The sequence below is a fragment of the Hypomesus nipponensis genome, chromosome 14, assembly GCF_054491055.1.
Source record: "Hypomesus nipponensis isolate SF chromosome 14, ASM5449105v1, whole genome shotgun sequence".
Lineage (NCBI taxonomy): Eukaryota > Metazoa > Chordata > Actinopteri > Osmeriformes > Osmeridae > Hypomesus > Hypomesus nipponensis.
Window position 1 is genome coordinate 5,826,561 of NC_140374.1, and position 21,403 is coordinate 5,847,963.

The 21,403-nt window shown below is 47.0% G+C and overlaps 1 protein-coding gene across 2 annotated transcripts in view; it reads right to left on the bottom strand.

Moving 5' to 3' along the window:
- prickle1a (prickle homolog 1a) overlaps positions 1-19,948 on the bottom strand; it is a 24,855-nt gene extending 4,907 nt beyond the window's left edge. Inside the window, exons 1-4 of one of the 2 annotated variants that reach the window (XM_084671779.1) lie at positions 19,676-19,948; positions 3,224-3,416; positions 1,326-1,439; positions 314-451 (exon numbers count right to left, since the gene is read on the bottom strand). In XM_084671779.1, the coding sequence (XP_084527905.1) occupies positions 314-451; positions 1,326-1,439; positions 3,224-3,403 (432 nt within the window). In that variant the 5' untranslated portion in view covers positions 3,404-3,416; positions 19,676-19,948. Of the gene's footprint in view, positions 1-313; positions 452-1,325; positions 1,440-3,223; positions 3,420-19,675 lie in introns of both variants that reach the window. The other variant, XM_084671778.1, reaches the window with a different exon arrangement.
- Between the last annotated feature and the right edge of the window lie 1,455 nt (positions 19,949-21,403).

Consider the following 21,403-nt stretch of genomic DNA (forward strand, 5'->3'; position numbering starts at 1 on the left):
CGACTTACAGTAAGTACAGGGACATTCCCCCGAGGCAAATAGGGTGAAGTGCCTTGCCAAGGACACAACGTCATTTTGCACGGCCGGGAATCGAACTGGCAACCATCAGATTACTTTCCCAATTCCCTAACTGCTCAGCCACCTGACTCCCTGCATGTGTTCAGTCGGTCTGTTACATAGCGTGGTTGACCCTGAGCTCCGAACTCCTCCTCGCTCTCCCTATGTGTGGAGGAACGGATACTCATACTGTGACAGCAGGAAAGGCCTATAACAAGTGCGCGTGTGTGTACGTGCTTGCACATTGGGCACGTACATGCTGGCAGACGTTGTGTAGGAGAGAGCGAGGCAGCAGCTTCAGCGTGCCTCTCCCCAGCGCCTCCTTCTTCCTCTGGACGCTGAACATGTGCAGCTCCTTCTTCTCCTCCTCGCTGAGGGACTGGCAGTAGCGCACCTGGGGAGGAAGACGGAGGAAGCAGGTGAGCGGGGCCACCGCGTCAGTGTCCCGGTACAGGGGAGGAAAAGACTCTTGACCCCGGCGTGCCCTTACAAACTCCCCCACCCTCCTCCGCATCCAATTTATGACCGTTTCTGCACCTCCCACACCACCCCAAACATAGGGCGAAGCGGACTTTTAAACAAACAAGCCTCGTGTTTACAGTGAAATCAAGAGCTGGACCACAAAGGGAGGAAGCCAAGTTGAAGACACGCAGGCCTGGGTGGACCTCTGTGTCTAAGGGTGTCACTGTGGTGTTGGCAAACATAAAGGCTCCTAGAGCACCGTCCCTCTACCCCACTGGGCTCACATAAACTGGCACTAAGGCAGGAATCCAGGGAGGTCGAACACACAGGCTCCCAGCAAACATCATAAAGACATCCCTTGTTAAGCATCGTGTCCCAACACAAACGGGAGACGCCAAATCCCTCTGTGACGGTGTGAAGGGCTATGTTGTCGCGGAGAAAGGGGGAGGGGAGGAGAGGAAAGAGATGCTGCTCCTCAAACAAGATGGAGTCGGGCGATTGAAAGGGGAGGGTGGGACAATGGGTGATGGCCGGCAAAAATGTCTCAGTAAATTACGGCTACTACTTATATTTTATATTCTATTTTTTATTCCCCTTAGTAATAGCTAGACTTTGCTCCTTTTGTATTGTTGACATATTTAAGTTTCAATATTCGTATATGTTTAATGTAAGCACCTCCCTGCCAAAGTAAATTCCTTGTTTGTGCAAACATTCATGGCGAATAAAATCCCTTCCGATTCTGATTCAATGAGAGGGCCCATCGGGACCGACTTAATGATACATACACGAACAACACACACGCGTACCTCATTATCGTGCGGAGGCAGTTGGTAGAGGAGCTGCTTGATCCTGTGCTTCTCTCCCGGACTGTTCACGTAGGGGACCTTGTCCTCAGGCAGACAGGAGAAATACAGCTGCACCTGGATCGGAGAGGAGAGCGGAGGAGGAGAAGTGTGGAGGGGAGAGCAAAGGAGAGGACGGAAGGAAAGGAAAGGAGAGGTTCGAGAAATGAATACAATCCCTCTTTATTGCTCCTGTGGGAGTTAAAATGATGGACAACAGCTAGTGTCTTTCTTTCTCCTTTGTCAGACTTTAGCACCACAGGTATGTAAACTTAATGTGGACAGTGAAGATAGAAATCGTAGATATTCATTGAGCCTATAATGAGTCCATTAAGTAAACCGCCCAGTCTTTACAGTCTCAGGGAGGGGAGGAGAAGGGAGGGCTTGTCATGTGCTTGTCACTGGCTGCAGGGACAAAGATGAGTGTCTTTTAGTGTTTCTGTGGCACTTTGACCCTTGGGGAGCTGCAACTGAAGGACGCTTTATGAGGCTGGGGGGTTATTACAGTCAGGAGATAAAGAGGAGAAATAAGCTTCTCTCCTGTGTGTGTATGTTTTGTGTGTTTGTGTGTGTTTGAGGGAGGGAGGGTGGCTTCCTGCTGCTGACCGTCTAGAGGGGACAGCAATTTACCTCTCACCTCCCATCCCCCTACGACCCCCCCCCCCCCCCCCACACACACACACATTTGGCCTGGCCATAAATTATGCACATTTTCCCCCCTGCTATTAGGCCCTATCCTGCACCCCAGGGCTGGGGCCTGGGGATCCTGAGGCTCTTAGCTAAGCTGTGTGTTTCTCCACTGTAATGATCACCCATAATGTGCGTGCCATTCAGGAGAATAGCAGCAGTAAAAGCATTACAGTTGACCCACGCATTTCTACACAAAGGGGCCCTGCGTAGATGGGCTTTGGGGCTCTCCTGTTGCTTCACAAGCTCCCCCATCCTCTCCCTCCTCTCTCTCTCTCTCTCTCTCTCTCTCTCTCTCTCTCTCTCCTCTTTCTCTTTCCTCATCTCTCATTGCTTCCATGTGTGCTGGTTTTAAACGTGGAGGGGAGGAGGAGAGTGCAAAGAGGTAGAGGGAGTAAAGGGATAGAGAGCAAGAGGAAGAGGGCCTCCCCCAAGTCGATTTGGGAGGTTGCCACATCACGCTCCTTGCGGGCAGACACACACACACACACAGACACACACACACACACACACAGCCAGGGTTGTGGATGGGCCTGTAAAGGCAGTGTCTAGCCTCTCTTGAATCCTGGTTCAGCCAGTCAGGTAGGTTAGGAGGTAGGTAGTCGCTACGTAAGGCCTTCTGGTAAAGTCATGCATTTCTCTGATCACAAGCAAACTTTTCCATGCTGCAGTTTGTAAATAAAAATACACATCCTGTCTGTAAGTGGCTGCAGGGTGGGACTGCGTTTGTCTCAAACAAAGAGAGTCTGCTCGACAGGAGGCCTCTGCTACGAATATCATTGAAACATTTTACGAACAACATATTTCTGGGTCAGTGAAATGGGTTAGCAATGTAGAAGCTCTCTTCAACAAGCAGCTAGAATCGGGTCACTTCTTTTGTCATTTCACACATGAACACTCAAACACTCAAATAACAGTCAATCTTTTCTCAGCAGAAAACAATAAATTAGGGCCAAAACTAAAGTCTTGCACTGTACACGAGTACCCTAAACATCTAGTTTGATGTCAGGTTAGAACTTGTATCACAGTGTTCTGCAGCTTCTAAGATGGTGACAGAAAGTACACAAGGAAGTAGAAGAGTCTTTAATAATCCCCCGGTTACATTTTCACTGCAGGAACATGCACACGACACATGGCGGTACGCGGAGCAGAGCGATCCTGGTGTTCCAGCTCACCTGTTCCGGTCGGAGGCCGGGGGGGACCCATGCGTACTCTTCCAGAGCACAGCCAGAGTCATCATCCGACGTGGAGCTGCGCTGGAAGCCAAACGTCAGCTTGCTGACTTTCTGCTCCATCATGTCCCTCTGGCGTGCCACGCCGCCCTGGTGGAAGCCCGCGGAACTCTCCAGGTTCATCTGACTTCAACTTCTACTGGAGGGAGAGAGGAAGGGAGGATGGGAGGAATGGAGAGAAGGTGGGATGTAGATAGAAGGAGGTAGGCAGGGTGGGAGGAGTGGAGGAATGAAAAGGTAGAAAAAAAGAGAAGGAGAGAATTGTGTTACGGAATGAGACATGATAAAGAGATATGATACAGACACAGTACATTACCAATACATAAACACATTCCTACTGTCAAGGCGACATGGCTCTAGCACTAAACCACTGATTGAGTCACACCATCAAGATCCCCTTCATGTGGGCTGACGTCCATGAGAGGCCATTACTGTGCAACATATAAACAGCTCCTTTATTTATCTGGCTTGGGTTTGTTCATTTGAGAAACATCTTAAGTAGGACTTGTGCCTCAGTCACCGCCATTGCGGTAATGTGTCATCTCCCCTTGCCTCCTCATGTGGCTCCCTCCGAGCTCCATTAGAAGATTCCAGAAGTTTTACAAGGTGACTTCCTGACTCATTTGGTGACAGTAACCAACAGCTAGCCCTGCGTGTAATAAGTACCCGCGTTCAACGTCAGGGCCAGGGTTAGGGTGAACTGAGACAGCACATTCCTGTCCTGTACTGTAACTCGCCCTGTCTTGAACAAAGACGCCAGGATTAACACCAGACATTGAGCGCTCACACTTCAAGGTCCCTGCTTATCTGCGAAGCACATGTCGAGGAGGGGAATAAGTGATAGCTCATTGTGCTGCTGTTTCCCATATGAGGCTAACATATGGCTTGTAATGATGGGTTCATCACTGGAGCCCCAGTCCTGTATAAACACTAGCCTAGCCTTAGAGAAACACCCTCCCTGTGGATAACACTGCCATATGGGGAATGTCCACAGGCCTGCTCGTCCCCCTTTCCCCCCTCTCTCTTCTTTCTTCTCCTCTCTTCTCCTAGGGCTGTTTGTTTTTCAACCTGCCAGAGCTGGGGGAAGAGGGTGTCTAGAAGTTCATCCCTTCATCTTTTGGACGGAGGAGGGAGGGCGGATGGGGTGGACTGAGCACGGTCAGACAGGGGAAGAAGGGATGGATGGATGGGAACGACTTGTCTGGACACTGACATGGAGGGATTGAAATAGGGCAGGGAGATCAAAGGCTGGCTGATTCACCCCCAGATTGACCCACGTGCGTGCCCACACACAGACACCAACAGAGTTACATTTGACACACACACACAGACCGGTACACACGAGCACACATAAACCACACAGACAGTGTGACAGTTTATTGCGGACGACGTTACAGCGAGACATGGGAAAGTAGGATGACTACTGTCCTGTCGCGGAAATCTCAGGTCCAGAAGGTTTTGGGTTAGACTTTTGGTCATCGCTTCACATGATTCCACAGATTATTTGTCAAACCCAGGCACGCAGAGCCTTTAATGAACAACTTAATTTAATTCCAGGTTCACTTTACCACACGAAAGGTACATTGTCTCAGCTCAGTTTATGCCGAGCTGGAAACCCATAAGGGACAACTATTCACAGACAGAACAAAGGACTGTGCAGTTGTGGTCATTTCTCATCTCACTACAGTTCTGACTGAGAGATCTGAGGAGCCCAGCCAGGAACAGCACAGTCTACTGCCCACCCCAACCTCCCTCACAACTCCCGCCCCTTCCTCGTTCCTCCCTCACCCCTCCCAAGCCTCTCCACCCCTCCCCCACCCCCAGACCCCCATGGCTGGGCCAAGACATGCAGGGGTGGGAGACAGCTGAGAAAACCGGCCACACTCCACTGCTGCCTTTGAAGAACACAGGCCTGAGACTGGAGGACTAAAACCAATGCTCTACCCCTGGAATGTCATATATGCATGGATGCTGGAGAGTGTGGTTTACAGACACGCACACAGACACCGAAACACACACACACGCATAGGACACACAAACAATATCTTCACACACACAAAAGCATTAAATGTGCACGTACCACATACTGTCCATCCACACACACTTACGCACACACACACACTTACAAGGGCCTACCAGTCCAAGTGTCAGCTGTATGGTCTGACTCTGTTTCTCGTTTAGCATCAGCTCTTTGTGAGATAGCAGGCTGGCATGCCTGGACCCCTGAGGAATGATTAACTGCTCCACACACAGCAGGCGGCTACCGGCTATTCATACCCACCGCCTGGTCCCAAGGACGGGCTGCACACCCTCACCACCATATCTCACTCATGCCAACAACTGGCATGCCGTCCTCAAGGCTGCCCACACCAACCCCCTCGAGACACAAGTATGATGGACGACGCTGTTAGGGGAGGACAGTTGAGCGATTCAGAGCTTTATGGCAGCATTGTGCTGCAAAGTGTCAAGTCAGGCGGTTAGGGTGTGACACCTCCCGTTGAAACGCCTCCGATGCCCTCAACAATGGCTCTCATTGACAAGGGAATCAACTTCGAGGCTTGTTCCATGAAGAGCCTGTTTGCCTCCTCCAGCCTTTTCGTCAGTCTCCCTCCCTTGAAGGTGAGGTCTCTTATCTCGACATTCTCGACGTGGTTTTAAAGCCCTCAAAACTCAGATAACCTGCCTCAGACGAGAGGAATAACGCTCTCCTTGTTCTATTCATGTCTATTGACTTGCAAATGAGACTAAAATACCCACACACAAAAATGAGGTCTTGTTCGAGAATGGGGTGGATTTCACTTGGGAGGCAGCTAACTATAGTATAGAGTTCAGCCAAGGAGAACAGATGAAACTTTACAGTGCTGCTTCACGCTATATCAGACACACTTACGGCAATTGTAGGGAAGATGTTTTTGCGTGTCAGACAAGGCCCCTTCAGCCTCTAAAAACTTGGCCTGACTCAATGTGGGATGTCCGACCGGAGATACGGCTCTGTCAGAGCTCTATGAAGAGTAGACAGGCAGGATACCTGCGTTGGCAGCAGCTCTTATGTCTGTAATACCTTCTTCTGAACCGCAGCTGCAAGTTTGCTAATGCAAATGTATGCAAATGATCCCCTCAGATGTTAGCCAGTTCATTTCCTCCAAACTCCAACCGTACCAGTTCTTCAATGACCTGTCCGGCCGTTGAACCACTTCACCACCCTGCCACTAACTGACGAACGTTTCCGCCTCTCAGTTTTGGCCGAACATAAAAAAGTTTGCTTCAACAAGGAGCTTGTGGTCTGTAGGGTATCTGCCACCTCCTCCCTCTCATCCTCCTACACAGGCCAGACCCCTGCAGTCCTGAATGTTTAACAACCCCTCTCTTTTGTGAAGGTGCTTGTTAACATGGCTTTGGAAGCTCTGGACTGCAAATCGGACTGATCTGCCCACAGAGTCCCTTCTAGCCTCCAGCCAGGAGGGGCAGGGAGGGGGTCAGGAGGGGGTTGAGAGACCAAGGAAGAGGAGTCACCACTGGCTCGTATGGAAATTCTATTGACAATGGAGAGGGATAGTATTGATATGGAGAGATGACAGGGACAACAAAAGGATTATTCTGGAGATAAACTATGATTCATTTTAAGATGATTCAAAGAAACGTTTACAGTGCATGGATGTTACACAGAATGTAAAGACCACTTCACAAACTGCAAACTAACATCCCTTCCTTCTCAGGGAGGTGATATATTGACATTTCAACAAATAGCTCAATTCCAAGAGTGCTCATTGTCAGATACAATCAGCAAAAAAGACGACAGCGAAACAGCCTCAGGTGAACACATCCTGGGAAGCAAAGAAAGAAAATAAGCCCTTTTTGGTCCAAATTCATGTCAATGTTCCTGGAGGAAATGAATGATGGACAAGCACACAACTAAACACATGGCCCTCTGTCAGCCTGGCTAGGCCCAACATGTTTGACTTGGCTGGGACTTGCCTGGGATGCTGGGTCGGTTCTGCTGGAGGAGGGATAACACGATACTCATTTCAAAGTCTCCGGTTGGGTTTTTTGGACTCTGACTTGTCTGTTTTTCAGACAAACAAGATATTTCTGTTCTCCGAAAATACACACCAGATGGTTTCTAAATCCAATAAACGTACGTTTTTTCCATGCCAACTTGTCACCTGTTAAAAATTCACAAGGCCCTTGTTGAAAAAAGCCACGAGAAAGCCAGTCACAAAACCTTCTGAATTTCAGCCTTCTTTCATGACGTTTACACACAAAAGTAAAACTGGATCCTTCTCCAACTTTACAACCTTGTGTGTACATAAGTGAAGCTTTACAAAATAAACATATTATATCCTTACGCAATACATCACAGCTAAAGTCAAAACAACTAACAGAAAATGCCATACAAGGTTATGTCTCTCTCTACAATGTTTGAATCTCAAATGACCAGACTCAATGGAAATGTTACACTCCACTTTAACCAGGAGAACATCACAAGAGAGGTGGCCTGCCTGGGAGAGTGTGGGTCTCACTTGAAGAGGGGCACTGGTTCCAGGATCGGGGGACCTCCAGGGTCCTCCATCCCAGGGGGGGGCGATTGAATGGGAGTGAGCGACGTCTCCTTAGCAACCCTCTGAGACAGACCACCTCCTGCGCGCCCCCTAACACACACGTGCTGCTGTCACACACATCACATCCATCACACACACACTGGCGCATCCCACTGCAGAGGTGTATTCACACTGCCTGAAGAAAAAAAACTATTATCCCAATTTTCTTCACCCTACCACCACTCTGTAGAGCAGGGATGCAGTGAACTGAAACATCTCAACTCCAGGGTCTTAAATTGAGTATGATATGAAACACATAGCAAATCGAATCTAAGTCATGTGAGCATAATGTGAGATAATGCAACTCAGCAACATCAAGAAACACTTCCTCTCTTGTTTGTTATATAGAAAACAAATCTAAAGTCTCTTTGGAACCCCCACCTCAACCTATGAAGCACTGCCGGTTTGGGAGACATTTCAGCCTAGTTTTTACAGCCTCTCAAAGTCTGATTCCCAATCAAAGCACATTCCAATGAAAATCAGATTAGATCCACTCCAGTCATGTTCCCTTAGCGGTCTTACCTCAGTATTGGGCAAATCACCTGGACCCAAACTCTCAAGCTCTATCTCAGTCCTCCAGTCCTTCAGTCCTCACTCTGCTCTGTGGTCTGTGCTGCATGTCTCCAGGCTCCAGCCTCTCTCCCTCTCTCGCTTCTCCTCTCTTTCTCTGTCTGCCTCTCGTTCTCTCGTTCTCTCCCTCTTCCCTCGGCAGCTCTAAATCCAGGACAGCAGCCTCACCCTCCCCTGCACACAGTCTCGTCTTCCAGGGCTGTCAGCGCGGCAACAGCCCATATCAAAGCAAGGACAGCAATAGCCAGAGGTGTGTGTCCATGTGTGTGTGTGTGAGGGAATGTTTGAAGGTGTGTGAAGGAGGGCAGCACCAACAACCAGATGGCCATCCCACTCTTCCCCCACCCAGCCCCCCCTCCAGCCCTCCCTGAGCCCACCCCTAACCCCGAGACTAGCCACTCAAAACGGGCGTCTCCCCCTGGTGACCCTCCCCTCGCACTTCAAACACACTTCAAATGAGAGAGCCACCAGTGAAGGAGCCCTCAGGAACTCGGCCTAACAAGCACATCAGTGATTCTCACTCTACGTATCGACTCTTGATAAATGTAAAGCTGATAGCAGACTGTGTTTAACTTGCCATCCCAAACTGTCGATCACTTCCACCCGGAGCACAACCCTCGTCAGCCCCGGTCCCTGATACTGTCAGCAGCTCTTCAACACTGAGTGATCCAGCTCCTTTTCTAATCCCCTGGACCATTTCCATAAGAATGCCAGCAGCCATCACAACACAAGTGAGCCACATCCACGAGGAAGCTCCAATTATCGGTATTGTCTCAAGGGATATATAAGCTTGGGGGTATAACGTTACAAACACAGAAATCAGCTGCTTTAAAACTCCCTTGCCACAATGCAATCTGGTCTAGGCCAGCTAAACCCCTTGCCGGCTAGCAATTCATTTCGTCATTCATCATTTGTAGAATATGAATCAGTTTGTAGGCAGTGATTGTCAGTGCTGAGAGGAGCCGGCAGGCCAGTTGACCTCCCAGTCTCCTTCACCTCCTGAGGAATGTCAGAAGGTGAGGCTTTTCCTGTTGCCTCTGAAAACAAAAACACTTGGTTCTGGGTCAAACCCTGGCCACTGCCACCCTCGACGTCCTCTACGGTGGAGGAAGCAGACCTATAATGTCCATCTCCAAACAAGGTTTATCCCCCTGAGAGGCCAGTTATGGAAGTAATAATGTTTCTTTCTTCAACATTAACTGATAAAACCCTACCCTTCTGTAGTCAAACCACTGTTATGGTGGTGTGGGTGTGTGTGTATGTAGACAAAGCCATTGCAGCAGCCAAGGCCAGGCAGGCAGGGAGTTCCATTCACAGCTGGTGTCAGGGCAGGACACAGTCCTTTGTGCTTGCCCAAAGGACTGCTGTCGCTCCATTAGCAAGTCTTAGAGAGGAGGGAAACCTTTGCATCCTGCCTGCAGGGCATTCAAGAAATACATGACGGAAATGCAGAAAAACGATTACATTGATTGATTTTTTTCAAGAAGTAGTAGAATATATGATGGTAAACTATTATCTAAAGTCTTCCAACCTAAAATGTGTTTATTGGGAGAAAGTTGACTAACGAGTTGATTAAGTTCTAAAGGGCAATATGCATGTGTGTATTTTAGAAGACCTGAAGAACTCAAACTCATAGTTTTTAAAACTCACAAAAACTCTGAACTTACGAAGTCATCAAAAGAGAATATCCCATGTGGTGCGTCATAAAACCCCACATTTTGTGTATATATTTATTGTTTCTTGGTCATGTACCAAATTCCATAGAACATGACTGCTAAAAGAAAAAGTGAGGCCTGCATCTTCTGCTAGTCCTTCTGACACTGTACAGTTCTATTGTTGGAGTGAGATGTAGTTTCCCAGTTCAAGGTTCACCTCGGATACTTGAGAAATATCAAGTCAGACACGGCCCAACATCCCTGACCTTTAACCTTCGGGAGCACCAGATGACTCATAAATCTGTCCTCCTGGGGCTTTACGGTCTGCTCCCCTGTCATAGCCACAACGACCTAACCACCACCCCACACCTGGTCTGCACCTTCTCAGCGCAGTAAAAACACCCAACGCCACCTCCAGCATGCCCCAACAATGACAGGAGACTGTCCTTGCTAGCACCAACGCCCCACGGTAAAGAGACATTCTTCTTTGGGTCAAAACTGGCCTCGCCCTTGAGAACGGAGCCGTAAAACTCAAACTCGCCATGATAAAAGCAGAATGTAAAGAACTCTGGTTTTGTGCGGTTTGTTAGCATACCTCTTCACCCCCTCAGGCTAATCTTCCTCTGGACATTGTTTGACTGAGATCTTCTCAGCTGTGGTGAATGTAAGTTGATTGCTCTAGCATGGGAGTTGAGGAGGGGCAGGGAGAAGGTCAATCCATGCTGCCCAAACCATCTAACTGTTTACTGTCCTTCACAACCATTGTTGGGAATGGCACCCACTGATGTGTGAGTTACCTTATCATAAAAGTAGGCCTGTCTCAAGGCTTAAATGACTTGCCAATGGGTATTAGCAGGACACAAGCCCAACAAAAGCTTGAGTCATAAAGACCAGTAAAAGCCTATCACTCTACTGTAATAACAATCCTTTTACGCCTCGAAAGAGGGAAGAAAAAGGTCAACTGGTGGAGCAGTCAGTGCATTGATATTGACTTAGCTAGATTGGCAGTGACAAACCCAGGTCAGACTGTGAGCTGGTTAGCTCCATAACCCTCAGATAACCTCTCTTCCGGTTTTCACGCTTATACACTGGGGAGATGAGAGCACACTGTATTCCAGTTTGAATGTATCTGTAGTAATGTCCTGTTTTGAAGAATTGTGGAAAAATACATTGAAACACACTTGACCTTGTTTAAACAAATTTCAGCATCAGACAATGGAAAGGAAAAGATTAGAGGATACTACGTATAGTATTTTTGCATACTTATTTGATTACAAACCTTGAATACATTATATGTTGATAATATCAAAGTAGAACAAAATAATCCCACCAGTACTGCATCACTGCAATTTTTAAAATCAAATTCTTCATGCTTTATAACTGGATTATGCCTCATAAGGATATCAAGTTGTATTATTACAAATATAACCCTGGTTTAGAAATTGATCACTGTAGAAGGAATACAGTATGTCAGACATCATGTCAACGAGTATGCAGCTGGTCTAATTTTGTTATATTCTATTCTGTTCTTTTCTATTGTGTACCCAGTGTAGTAATCAAAGGCCAATGCATTGCATAACACGTCTACATATACCATCTCTAAGTGCTCTAAGTCTTGGGGCGGTATACTACATGTTTCTCCACTTTATAGCAGTAACATTTCTGTTGAACTGCATCAGCCACAGTGCTGGAATGTCGGATAAGACAAGTCATCGTATTTCACCCTCGATTTGACAGCCTCTCACCCAGTTGTAAAGCTTGGACCTCATTGGGAACAATGGGAAGTGAAGCGCCTCAGTTCCCGGGGCTGTTAAAGGGAGGAAGCCCTTTTATTTGAGGGCACTATAACTTAACAAAGGATGTGGTGGTTTACACACAGCATAGGCCTGGGCTTGAATGGGCCACTCTTACACTCCACACTTACTCTCACTCACAAAAGCACTGCATCAGCAAAGGGCCCGTCCTGTCATGTGTGGTCCCCCTGGCATTACATACTCTGAAGGTAATGAATAGACATGTTAGCTTAAAGGATGACGTCCGGTTATGACGCTTCATTGCTGTGCCTTTCTCCTGAAACTTTGTTTCCTCTTTGGTTTCTAGTTTTTTTCCGTTAAAGCTTTAAAAAGGTGTTGGGCTTTTTTCACAAACCAATTAGGTATGAGCGTGTCCTGTTTCTCCTCTTCACGTTGAAACAACACTCTTCCTGGGTTCACAAGGTGAATCCAGCTCTCGTTGAATAACTTTTGACCTCTCTCCAGACTTGGAGGTCACCTCGGCTTCATAACGTTTGACACGCAAGCCGCAAACGTTTCAACAGAGACTTTCACACATCTGGGCTGTCCTCTCAAGCTGGCCTCAGAGTTAAACACTATATCCGAGCATGTCAAGAGAACCATTTCCTGTTTCGGTTTTAGCCTCGAGCTAAACTTGAGCTTGTGTGCGGACCGCCTGTTCGAACCAACATGGGTGTGAGCGCTCGGAGCTGTAAGGTCGTCGTAAGAAGAAGAAGCAGTGTAAAAAAAAAACATCCCCGCTCCCACACATGGAAGTGTTTTCCGAACCTGCGAGGCTTCAAAAGGCGACCACTGCATTCAACAATACTTCGAAACAGTTAAGCGCTGCTCAGTCAAGATCCCACTAATCATTAACATTCCAGGAGAAACACTCCGTTACACTCTTTTATAACTGGCTAATTAAACACATGCTCCAGTGCCGTTGCACAGAGGAAACTCTGACTGCTGTAAGTAGGGATGCTTCTCTTTAACCCAGCTTAATTGGACACAATTTAAGTCATTAAGGTGCTAGTAAAAAAAACAAAACAAAAAAGCAGAAAGAAGAGAAAAGAGGCTAAATTGCACCCTTCCCTCCATGGGTTCCCCAGGGCTCTGATGTTGACCCTTTCACCCCATCACGTGGCTAGCGGTCACAGGTACCAAGATGAGAGCTCTAAGGGTCAGGGGTCAGGGGACAGTGACGTCGCCCATCCAGACCTCTTTATTAGATGGTGTTCAGGGTAGGGCTCGGCCGAGGTGTCCAGCTAGGTGGTTTAGCGCTGGTTGGCTGAGCAGACCCGTTGTTTGACCGTGGCCATGGGCTGGCTGGGGTCAGCTCCCCCATCTCCCTGGAGACTGTTGCCCCGGGAGACCAGACTAGAACTGGGAGTCCTATTGTAGACACGGTGAAAGGACCATCACAGTGAAGGAAGATGTCCAATGCCTTGGCTTTATGGAAGTTTTACAATGATAGATAGCTTTAGATAAAAGCGTCTGCTAAATGAATCAAATGTACTGTAGACATACAGAGTGATAGAGAGACATCGGAAGGTCTTGAGACCTTGAGACTTTTCCACACTCCAGTGGACAAATACTCAAACTCATGAACGCTAACGCAACCCAGTGTGTCTGGGAAGGGTCTGGAGCCTGGTTTAAGTCCCCAGGGATGTCAGCGAATCAGACGTAGGCCAGGCCGGGCCCATTAGTGGCCTCCAGGAGCTGCCTCCCCAGCAGCTCTATCCATGTGGTGTATTTGAGGAATGAAAAACAGGACACCAGTTCAGGCCTGTCTTATCACCCCGAAGATTAGGGATGCCATTCCCCCCTGCCCAGGGCTTATTCTTAGAAACCAGGCCTGGGTTGGGCCCTGACCATGTCCCCTTCTGTCAGCAGCTCAGTGTTATTGTTGGAGCTGCAAATACTGAGGTCACTCAGCTAAATGATTTCAATCCACTTTTATGAGCGGGGAGTGGTTAGGCGTTTGTCAGCCCATGCGGGATCAAAAATGAATACAATACAATTCTGGTCATTCTAATGACGTAAACATTTGAATATTTCATTTTGTGAACAGCGGACCAATTTGTATTGATCGTTCTCCCATCGTTGTGTTGGTGCACAGATACACACAGACTCACATCTGGTGTGTTGCTCCACTGTTTTATTTCGGAGCCCAACCCCTAACAGGAAGACAGTGTGAGCATACCAAACAAAAGCTCGCCTCTTTGAACTCCTCTCTCTCTAGGAGCTGTGGGGGAGGTCGTCGTGAGCAAACAAATCAGTCCTTGTCATCTGGCTGGGTCTATTGTGGGCCCAGGGGTTTGCTCTGCAAGGTATGTCCTCAGTTGCCCTCTTCGTCAATATTTACCCACCTGTACGTTAGCTAGCTAACAGCCCGCTCACCGTCCATCCCTACGTCATCGTGGCTTCCTCCCCCAGCTGACAAGCAGCATCCTCTACATGAGGACAGACACCAACACTCCAGCAGAGCCATGTCAATCACATCTGCTTTCTTCAGAACACATCTAAACTCGGTGTAATGTCTCATCCAAAACGCCTTCATAGAGCCCACAAGGAGATTTGAGTTATGTGGAAGTGTGTTCAAGTCATTTAAAGAGTCGACGTATGCTACAGAAGGAGACGTATTCCTTTTCAGCGCTGGACCACGCTAATCTACCCCTGAATGGAGACATAACAATGCCCATGGCACAGTATCAATAGATGACACACTAGCTAGACATTACTTCATGTCAGCAGCTCACCAGGCAGAGGACACGCCCCTGTTTGAAACCAAGCAATCTCTTTCGAGGTGGTGTGACTGCTTACGCTGGACTGACTGCAACTCACCAAGGGGAGATCTCATGATCTCATCTAGAGAGACAGAAAGAGAGAAGGGAAAGACTCAGATAGGAGAGGAAAGCTTGAAACCCAGAGAGGGAGAGAGAGTCTTTCCACCACAACTCCACAGGATAGGGAACCATGTCCTCTCTCAAGACATTAACAGAGGCCCTCTACCTCATCCTCTGCCTATTCTCCTGCTCTCCTGCAGAGGGTCTACAGTAAGTAGTAACAGTTCTCTAGTCATTATCAAGCATGTGTGTTCATTTGAAACCCACTTAACAGCAGAAAAGGTCTCCGGAACTAATATGAAAGCTTGTTGTGCAGAGTGGTGGGGTGATAGGTCAAGTGTTGCACTATGAGAGCATCACCACGGTTGGCTACAAAGGGATCGTCTGTGCAAGGGTATTGCTTGGCTTTTTCCTTCGTATGTGCTGGGTTGGAAGATCATGTTAGGGAGGTATCCCTTCACCAGATGATAACCATTAAGACAGGGCAGAGCCAGGACAAAGGGTTTCTTTTATCCTGCTAGAAAGAGTTAATTAAGGCCTATTCACCTCAATAGTTTTGGAGAGTCTTTATTCAGTGACTCATTTGATATGAACTTCAATCAGAGTAGTCCTTTTATATATATTAAAAAAAAAAGTTAGATTCAACGTGTCTATGGGCTGTACTTTATGGGTTTGTCTAAATGGTGACAATGCAACCACTGTGTACCATATAAGTTGGGAGCCATTCAAAAAAAAAAATTCTCTGTCATACAGTTGTAACACAGAAATACATGTTATACAGAACAGAGGACGCATTGTTCGACCACCACCCAGATTTGAGAAAAACCTTTTTGGGCGCCAACCAAACTGTCCCCGGCAAATAACCTTTCAGGAAGCATATCCCAGGAAATACCTTTGTTGTCTGTATAAAAAAATATGCTCAGCAGAGTCCATTTTAAAAATCCCTTTGACCTTTTCTAGATCATCAATTCTGTGTGGCTCAACCTCTCTGACAACAGAGGCCACAGGAATGAGCCCCATAGGAAGAGGAGGAGGGACAAGTGTTTTGCATACTTCTAACCAGGGGTCCGGAAAGCTCTACTAGAATCCCCTGTAGTGGACCAGGGAAATTAGCTGTGCTCTTTAATGACTATCTCGGAGTAATGTGTTTTCTTTGCTTCTCTTCCCGTGACGTTGTGATTACTAGGATCCCTGTAGAGGGAGAGGAGGAGGAGAAGAGGTGAAGAGGAGGAGAAAAAGAGGAGGAGGAGAAAAGGGGACAAGAACATAAAAAAGGAAGAAAATAATGAGGAGAAAGGGGTCAAACCAGACCCAGGTTTGTCAGTGTCTTGTTTGGTTGCACCACCTTTCCAACCATTGGGGCAATGGGTCACATATACAGAGGTAACTGTGTACACACATACTGCTAGCTCGGCTAGAAGAAAGACCATACATCTTTTTCTTTATGGCCCGTGTTATGGATATTATAGATGATTTATTTCCATGAGACTAAGCATCATGGTATAAACACATGGAGGACATAATGAAGCATCTATGCGTGTGAATGACTTTCATCATCTTGGTGGTCTGATGGTTCCCCCCACAATTACGCAGTGTGGTAGGCAGAGATCTGGAAGGGCATTAAATCCAGAGAGTGGGCCAAGACTGTTTTTCCCAAGCAGACATCGTCCTGTAACTCCTAATAAACAGAGCTACGTCTGGAAGCGCTAAATCACTAACTCGCTTTAATCACTTTAGAATAATGCTTAGCACGTGGACTCAATAGGGGCCACCGGCACATCTCTCACTTGTACGCATCAGCATGCTGAAGGTGGAGAAGACGGATCGTTTTGCATGGGAAACATGAAGACGATCCCTGCTTAGTCCACTTCCTCCCTCTCTGAATGACCACACAGAAACAGAGGTCTAAAAATGACCGACCAAGTACAGCCATTTACCACACGGCCCGAGTGTCCGTGTGCGTGGAGACCACCGGCGTTAAAACAAGCCGCACTGCGTACAGCTCCCTGCCAAGCTACCACTAACAGTTTATAGCTCGTGGGGATCTGCTCTGCAGTTTGTCTATGGCAGCACACTCCTATCCTCCTCTCTATGCACTCAGGCCATGAAAGATTGGCTTCTTCAGACAGACTGCTCCCTAGAACAAACTGGCCTGTCTGGCTGGCCAGTCTGGGATAAAAAGCCTGCCAGGGTGTTTGGCTCATGAGCGATTTACGCGGACACGAAGATGATTCATCCTGCCATGCACAAATAGGTCACTGTGTACATTTCATTGGTTTGGGGTTTTAAATCAACAGGTAAATGTATACACTCTGGCACCTACCAAGACTTACATTCTACCCGTTCACACTTGGCTTGGTGTCTACACTGCGTGTGCGTGCGTGTTGCAGACGTAAACCTGCACTGGCATTTGTACTTGCACACACACATGAACACACACACACATACACACACACACACACACACACGCACACAACAAAATGTGCCACTGTGTATGATTGGATTCCTGTCTGTGATCCGGTCTCTGCTCCACTCCTCTCACTGCAGAGACCCACTCATGCGCTGACACACAAGAGTTCTTATGTCATGGGGGCGGTCAGTCTCTCTGGTAGAAAGACGTATTATAAGATGCCTCCCTTGAGAATAGGCAGACATATCTAGAGCATTTTCAAACCCTGGAGGATTCAACAATGCCTTACAACATACAGAATTTACTACCGTCTCCTTTACATGATTAAACTGGCACTACTGAGCGCTTCGTTCGCCAATAAGAATAAAACATGTTTCCAAGATGATGTCCAAGAGACTTTAAAATGAGTTGGAGCTTTTCTTTTTAGATCAACTTCATGTTAGAGAGAAATAAATATAAATGCTCTTTGGTTCTTCTGTTTGGGAAATCATGGATTCCGAGAGAGTCTCTGGAAGTAAGAAATCTTGACATGACTTGACATTTGGAGTCCATCCATAATCATCTGTGGGTACAATTCTTGTACATTATAAATACATTTGTTATAAACGATTTACAACCAAGCAACACTTCGACCAAAACACTTCATTTCCTAAACATGCCATTTAAGCTAGGTCATCTAAACAACCAAATGATCACAGCTGGTATGTTTATCAGCCATATATTTGGTTAAATGGCAAATAAATGTTAGAATGGATTCAGATGTTTTTTTCACAGAAAACACACAACTCAGATAAACAACAGAGAATGTCCTGAGCTGTGAGCTAAACGTGACACCAGTGCATGTTGGACACGCAGCACTAATGCTCAGCTTTCCCCTCGTGGTCATCTTGATTGTCTAACTAAAGTAATGTTGTCCTCAGCTGTCATTAGCATTAACAACAGGTTTAGGATCTCGCCTGACTTCGAAAACTTTCCTAGGGAAGTGTCAGCTGTTATAATGGGTAAAAAACCCTGCTGAAGGGAATGAGTCTATCTTCCAGCCACTAGGTGACACCACCACCTAGATTTCTGATCTGAGTTTCCCTCCCCTGTTTTTTTCATGAAACACACACACAGTGCCAGAGTGTGTTCACACACTTTCTCCACTGGCCAGTTAGACATGCAACACAGAAACACCAATTCTGTCAATGACACAAATTCCTGAAAAGGTGAAAATGGTCTCAGTCCACTGAAATACCGTGGCTGACCACATGAACTGAACTGAACCAGACTCCGCGCTGGCCGTGTGTCCAAAGCAAACCAACATACTCCACAAAGTCCCTTCAAGCATGAGAGGGTTCCGACCGATGTGTGAGAGCCGACTGCTCTTTTCTCACCTCCCCAGCCATCAGGCTTAGTCAGAGGGGACTTTGAGGGGTGGGGGGTGGTGGTGGTGGTAGTAGTGGGGAGGGGGGGGGGGGGGGGCAGAGAGCTGGGGCTCAACCCAGTTCTGTGTTTTTCTTCATCCAGCCCCCCAGCTGTGGCCACAGTGACAGATTTGGAGCCAGACTGAGTCCATCCTCTTGCTCTCTGACTGAGCCAGGGCCACGCCACCGAACAAGCCTCCAGAGAGCATACAAGCTTAATGGCTTATGTTGATGTTTACTGTCCCCTACTGGGAGCATTATGTGAGAGAGCCTTGTTAAATATAACATGGACTGCTCCCTCATGCTTTTTACATTTTGTGCAGACTGAGACAGCCCACGGAGAACATTTCTGAATCTTAAGCGTGTGCCTGTATTCCCAATGCAAGTAGCTGTTTGGAACTATTATGAGTGAGAGAGCTGATTCAGATGTGAGCTGTTTCTTCACATTGAGCAAGTAGCCTACTTTCGTGTTCCATTGGGGCAGTCCAGTTTTGACATTTTCCATCAACAGCGACACAGCGAGGGTTACAAATGCTGCAAATGGCTACATTTGTATAAGAACATGCTTTACACATTCCCTCGCGCCCACGGGACTGGTTGTCCGCTCCGCTTGCTCCGAGTTGAGACAGGACGGCGGATCGACAGTGGGCACAGTGCGCCGACCAGTTGTCACCAAAGTGACAGGCGACAGCTGAGTCCATACATCTGGAAACTAAGGGGGCACCGCGATCCCACACACCCCAGTTCCAGACCACGTTTCTCCGCATATTCATTTAAAACGCGAAATCGAAAGCATTATACCAAATTTAGAAAACGTATTTCACATATGACCCCAGTTTATTCCTCGCGAGCTCGCATGAATGCAGTCCTTTAGAAAAGCATTAATTGCACCATGTAAAATATGATGCATAATATTACCTTTTTTGATGTCACACAGTGATGAATACCATAATTTAGTCTGTTCACGGTTGAATTCGTGCACCGTTTCCAAGAGATGCGTGGATTTAAATATCGGTTTCATACAAATACCTGTGGGCGTGTGGTGCTTGATTTAAACTGCTTAACGAACGGCAACTGAAAAGGCATTACTCAAGACGGCACACACGGAATGCTGTTAACAGTACAATAATAATCTTACCCAAAATTGTTCAGTTGTGATAAACAAAGTGTCCGGAACCAATATTCCTGAACTTGCAAAAATGATTCACGTTGCGTCTCATTGGCATAGGATGAAAAGTCCAGAAAGTGCCCAGCTATGCCGTTGAAATGTAGCCTTCCCTGCAGATAAATTAACCTAAAAAGTTGGCAAATACATTGGAAAAAGAGGGGACAAAAGAATGACTTTCTGGCGTTCATCTACAATTGTCAAAGTACCGCAGAATACACAGGCGCTCCGCTGGTAATGGGCTCAACTCGTGAGGCACACCGAAATGACATTAGCGGTGCGCTGTGCCTATTGGCTTAAACAAGCAACCCCCACCAATCCTTGAGAGACGGACATTCTTGGTAGTCTGGAAAACATTGAATATTTGCAATGAGTTTTGCCTCTGTTAACATTTATACCGAAGGCATATATAAACTATACCACCAGTGAAAGAAAGAGCTGAGCATATTTCCCTAACCGCATGGGCTGACAGCATTTTCAAACAATTTAGCCCTTCAAATAATTTCTATGCATTACTGCATTACTATGTGAAAGTAGTTATGGCATTGGTTGGTTTACACAACTTTCTTCATCCACATTTTTCTCTCAGGTGTCGGACTGACGGGCCTACTCCCTCTACCAGATCATTTGCTACAGTGCATAGAAATAAGAACTTTGGATCCCCTCGAGTTCCCCTCGGCACCAAAGTGAAAGAGGTACAAGTGTGCATTATCTTCCCTCCGTTGGCCATATGACTATTTACAGTGAGTCATAAAAGGTAAGCCTATATCTTGACACAGAAAGAGGGCCCACACAGAGTTGCTCAGCTGTCTACTCGATCCAAACATGTCTCTGCGACTACTGAAGAATCAATGTTTTGTCCAACGGTACAGAAAACCAACCTCAGTCTATCGGGCCATGACTTAAGAAATGCATGACTTGATGAATGCAACTACAAGATGTCTCTCTCTCATTTAGCCATCCTTTCTGCTGTCTAACGGCTAATGTGTAGTGGTGGATGAAGTTAGCAGCCGATGATATAAGCTCCATAAATATGGTTGGATGGACTGGGAATACCCACACCTCTTATACATGTGCCTAATTGGCCTAGTGACCTCGTGAAGCTCCTCTGTGTTTTCCATGATCTCAATGGTTCTGTGTGCCCCTAAACAACTCAATCTTGCTGAAACAAGATAGAGATTTCCACACAATATGAAAGCAGAGTGGGATGTCTTGGAAAGGGGGTATCACTTTACACAAATGGGACATCAAAGTGCAAAAATCAGAGTCATAGACGGGACAAATGGACGACTTTGGTTTGACGACCTTTAACCCACACGTCCCTTTCGCACTGGCTGAGACGCTCCGTCTCTGCTTGACCTGGGTCGTGACCCCTTGGCCTCTGTAGATGAGCGGCTGTGTGAACGCATCATAAGTGGGACCAGGTTTTGCAAGCCAAAACCTGTCAATCAGTCTCCACAGTAGAGAGCTCCCAGAGTTCAGCGAAGGAGTCTGCTGCTCCGACAGATTTCATACAGACCAGATGGATGTGCGCACTTTCCCTCTGGCATCTTGTTCCAACGACATTCATTTTCTCTCTTTCTTTCTCAGTTTCCCTTTTAGTTTGGATCTCTTCTATGAAACTGCAGCAACATCAAACGACAAGTTTGCTGTGCACCCGTCTCAAGTAATTGTTAGAATAGTTGTGAGAAGCACGATAAA